The sequence below is a fragment of the Sphaeroforma arctica genome (assembly GCF_001186125.1).
Source record: "Sphaeroforma arctica JP610 unplaced genomic scaffold supercont1.829, whole genome shotgun sequence".
NCBI classification, from domain to species: domain Eukaryota; class Ichthyosporea; order Ichthyophonida; genus Sphaeroforma; species Sphaeroforma arctica.
Window position 1 is genome coordinate 17,509 of NW_014039729.1, and position 4,361 is coordinate 21,869.

The window sequence follows — 4,361 nt, forward strand, 5'->3', positions numbered from 1 at the left end:
ATGCATGCATACATACATACATACATACATACATACATACACATACACGTACATATAAACCATACATACATACATATATACATACATATATATATATATATATATATATATATATTATCAATTTCTGTGTGTATATTTATAAATACATATAAGTGAACGTATCTATATACGGGTATGTATTAATGGTACTCATTGTACCTGTTTTTATCACTATCCAATAGTGATGGTATGTTTATATTTGCTGGGTTCACAAGAAATATCGTAAGCAAAGAACAATAACTGTGGCGCAATACAGTACCCGGTATGTAATTGGTATTTCGTCAGACGATGAACAAGTCTTCCTTTCATTGATCTTTCAACCATCCTCATTGAAACACAGGCTCCCGCGTTCTTCTATAAGAACGCTGTGGCGCCTGGGATATTGCACGTGACACCGTTCGCGCGTGTGATGGCGTCGTCATTCACGTTGTTGGGTAGCTTGGGCAAAAACATTTTTGGTGCAGAGGACAAAATTGTGGATATACAGAAGGCGGAGTATGAGATGGGGATCGGGTGTAAGCCCTTGGCAGTAGATGTGGATATTGTCAACAAGCAATACATGGTAAGTTCTCACACGGGTTCAAATTTCGAAAGTAATGTTTTAGTAAAGATTAGGGTTGGAGGTACTAGAGAGACTGCGATATGTCAAAAACTATTGGATTTGAACTCAATGCGCCATTCCACTGGTTTCTTGGTTTTTTGCTGCGTATATGTGTCTAACTTGCACAGCGCGCGTGTTGCCTTAAAGCTTCGGTTCCAAAGTCATATCCACAGACACTCTCGATTGGTGGTGAGATTTGATTGCACGCGTGTGTCCAACGTTGTTATTAAATTGGACTCTTGCCGGAACGATATCACTAGTGAAATATATTATTCAAAGTCGCTTTCTTCGGCTTGAAGCTTTTATTATGAGTGTCGAATTGTAAAATATTCGTATGCTATGCAAGCATTGTCATTAGACTGCACCTAGATATTTGCTAAGTCTGCCGGACGTAACTATATGTTTGTATTCTCCGATCATCTTCCTCGACCACATGCGGCACTACGAGTTCACCGAACCAACTGTTGCAGACAATTCCTCACACTGTTTACTTCGTATATGCATATACATTGTAAGGTTCGATATTTTCCTTAATATGTGCGTCTCTCGGGCTCACACCTCTTTTGTGACGTTTCACGCAGGAATACGAAGCTTGGCTACTCGCCTTGTTTGACAAATATCTCGATCATCTCTCGACCAATGGCAATGACTATCCGATGATCAAAGAACGTTTCAGTACGGTAGTGGACAAGGAAAGGCAACTGCGAATGGCACTGCAGGACCTTGCATATGAGCCCAGTAAGGTGGAACGCGATGCTGACGGTTCTGCGAAAGAGCAAGGCAACTACACATTCTTTAAGACCAAGGCCTTTTGGCCCGTGAGGGACGGTTCTAGGGTAAGTGTGCACACGGACAGCGGAAGTAATGACTAACGCATACTTATCATTCGCAGCAGGTCTGTGTCCAGGACACTTGCATGGGCGCACGAGTGCACCTGCATAGAAACACCGCCGTCAATACCTGTATGATTGGAGATCTTGCACAACACACATATATATATATATATATATATATATATATATATGTATATATATATATATATATATGTATATATATGTATTTATATGTATTTATATGTATTTATATGTATAATATATATATAGACACCTGTGTGTGTGAAGATGTGTGTTTGTAAAAAAAAACACTAGAACTTACCAGTTACTTTTGACATCTAGCTTACATTGGTTTCAGGGCGACACAAGTGGCCAGTGCACCTTTCGGATAACTTTCTCGCCCCTCTTGGTAGAAAATGTTCGAGATGTGCGCCCCTTTGCATTAGAAAATTTGCCGATGATAGACCGTAAGTCAACGTGTAAAGTATTCGTCTGTAGATACTAGTTCGCACACCTATATTTCTACCTAATTTTAGATACCGTCGACTGATCCACCAAAGAAATCATTCGGGGTGGATACGCTGATAGAATATGTCTACGACTCTAAACCCTCCATGGTGACTCTCTTTGATATTCAGGTATGTCTGCTCGGCTTCTCATTCATTGTTTCTGTTATTACACTGTCCGAATAGTATCTCGGAAGCTAATTTGTATTGGTTATAGGCTCGCTTTCGAGATTCTGTTTGTTACATACACATTTTCCAATACATTCTAGTATCCGTATTCTAGATGTGCAGGTTTCTACTTCTCATGTTAGAATATTAATGTGAACAGGGCAAACCTATACCACGAACCGAATGGGACGTGCGAGAAGACGATATCGTGAGTATTAAAGCAACACTCGATGCAGGACTCTTCAAGGTAAACGACCCCAAAGAAGAAGATCTCAGTGGAAACAAGAAACTAGTGATCTACATGGGCAAGCGGTTGCACAGCGTGGTACTTGCGGAAGAGGGTGGCAATGAGGAGGAACGCGTGCCGCTGGATGTGTTGAACGATATGTTGTTAGACCTTATTGGCTGGGCTAAAAGTTCGGTGACTGAGGAACGGTGGGAGAAGGCGTATCAAGATTACCTTCACCGACTTCAGGGGCGGAGGTTGGAGGCGATGAATAGGAAGAAGAGTGCTAAGGCGATGACGAAAGAGACAGATAGTCTGTACGCGAAGCCGAAAAACAGTTTATACGGCTATAAGAGAAGATAGTTATGCGAGAAAACAGCTTGATTATTGGTAGTTAGCGGATTATTGAATCACCCGCGGGAGCGGATATCGCTGAAAACGTATCACTCTATCAGAAATGATCAGTGCAGCAAAGCATATCGTTATATCACCCGAATCCAACGGAGTCTTACATGGAAGGTGTATTGTTATAGCACTCCCCCTCCCCCTCTATCGTTATTTTGAACCATTACAACCACAGCGATGCGACATAGAGGGATAGGGATGTTAGGCCAAGGACAGTTAGTACAGAGGTATAGCTGCAGCCATTTGAACGTGTCCATATTCGACCATTAGTCTTGTGTGACACAAGAGGTATAGGTGATATCAGCTTGCACACAGTGCACTTGTAATGAGAGCTATTCAGAAATAAAATGATATTGTGAAAGTCAATCGTGTATGGTGGCCAAACCACACTCCACAATAGTGCTTGATGCGCGTGTCCCTCGTTGATTCAATACGAATATATTTTTTTATGTACATGGTGCGTTCTGTCTAACAATCTATTTTTAGGGCCTACTCCTCGTCTCCTTCCTCGAAAAAAGGGTTCTCCGTCTCCATCATACCATCTGTGGGGCAAATGAGGATTACAGCCGTACCTCTGCAAACCACTAAGCCAAGGTCTCTGGTTGTGTCCAATAAACGGAAAGGGTCTTCGGGATCTGTGATAGACAAGCCATCGAGGAAAATATATATGTCGAAAAATTAATATGCAATACATACGAGTTCACATCGGTAAAATGGATCACGTGGTGTGGAAGAGAAACCTTGTAAACTCATCGTGAAGATACAGGTCATACAGCAGGTGATTCTTGACGCTAAAACAGCCGATCAGGCATTCCATATTTGAACACTAAAAAGTGTAGGATTCTTACTATTGTCACATGCATTGTTCGTGTAGCCGGTACACCGAGTTCGGTCTATCAAGTGCTTATGCGACATACCTGGATTGTATTCTTTCGCTTCGTCCAACACCAAGTTCAGCAAAGGGTCGTGTCCCTTCAGAATACCAACAACTGTGGTGAAGAAGAAAAAAAAGGATAACTAAAGTTTATAAAAAGTTGTCCAGAACGACTGCCCGTGTATGTTCAATCGAAGCCACAATTTATAAATCTGATTGTGAAACCAGCATCGAAGGGACGAGAACCTTCAAACAAGAACCTTCCTCTGTGTGATTACAAAAACTCCTCGAATAGCATCTGAAGATTCTCTAATGAGAACATTGTAAAACAATCCGACGCAATCACCGAAGCCTGGTCACTGGTTATAAACATACCTTCTCTGCCGCCATTGAATTTCACTCTGACAGACTTGTCCATGTACTTCTCCAAGTCAAGGATTGATTCCTTCTTTTTCCTCTGTGGCGCAGCCTATAAAAGGAATAAAAGGAAAGAATGCCATAAAATGAATCGTACGAATAGGCTACCAAGAGAGTAAATATACTCGGTGAGAAAGTCACAAGTTGACAAGGCAACAAAAGCCCAGTCCAAATGTTAAGTGTATGTGTATAATTCCAAAAAAAACAGAAACAGATCCGATATATATATATATATATATATATATATTGATATAAATATATATATATAAACATATACACACATATATATATA

At 40.8% G+C, this 4,361-nt stretch overlaps 2 protein-coding genes across 2 annotated transcripts; one reads left to right on the forward strand and one right to left on the reverse strand.

The window, feature by feature from the left end:
• Positions 1-367: 367 nt before the first annotated feature.
• SARC_08798 (hypothetical protein) lies at positions 368-3,144 on the forward strand. Its single transcript, XM_014297210.1, has 4 exons — positions 368-601; positions 1,222-1,476; positions 2,010-2,111; positions 2,308-3,144. Exons 1-4 carry the CDS (start codon positions 449-451, stop codon positions 2,734-2,736), a joined length of 939 nt encoding a protein of 312 aa, XP_014152685.1. The 5' UTR covers positions 368-448; the 3' UTR covers positions 2,737-3,144.
• A 123-nt stretch (positions 3,145-3,267) lies between these two features.
• SARC_08799 (U6 snRNA-associated Sm-like protein LSm7) lies at positions 3,268-4,070 on the reverse strand (the record flags this gene model as incomplete). Its single annotated transcript, XM_014297211.1, has 3 exons — positions 3,268-3,413; positions 3,696-3,767; positions 4,028-4,070. 3 exons carry the CDS (start codon positions 4,068-4,070, stop codon positions 3,268-3,270), a joined length of 261 nt encoding a protein of 86 aa, XP_014152686.1.
• Positions 4,071-4,361: the final 291 nt, after the last annotated feature.

Excerpts from the sequence above, each read along its gene's own strand:
- SARC_08798 (XM_014297210.1), top strand. The coding sequence starts at position 449 with ATGGCGTCGTCATTCACGTTGTTGGGTAGCTTGGGCAAAAACATTTTT. Across the intron at positions 1,477-2,009 it reads CCGTGAGGGACGGTTCTAGG|ATACCGTCGACTGATCCACC; the intron begins GTAAGTGTGCAC and ends ACCTAATTTTAG. Across the intron at positions 2,112-2,307 it reads TGACTCTCTTTGATATTCAG|GGCAAACCTATACCACGAAC; the intron begins GTATGTCTGCTC and ends TAATGTGAACAG.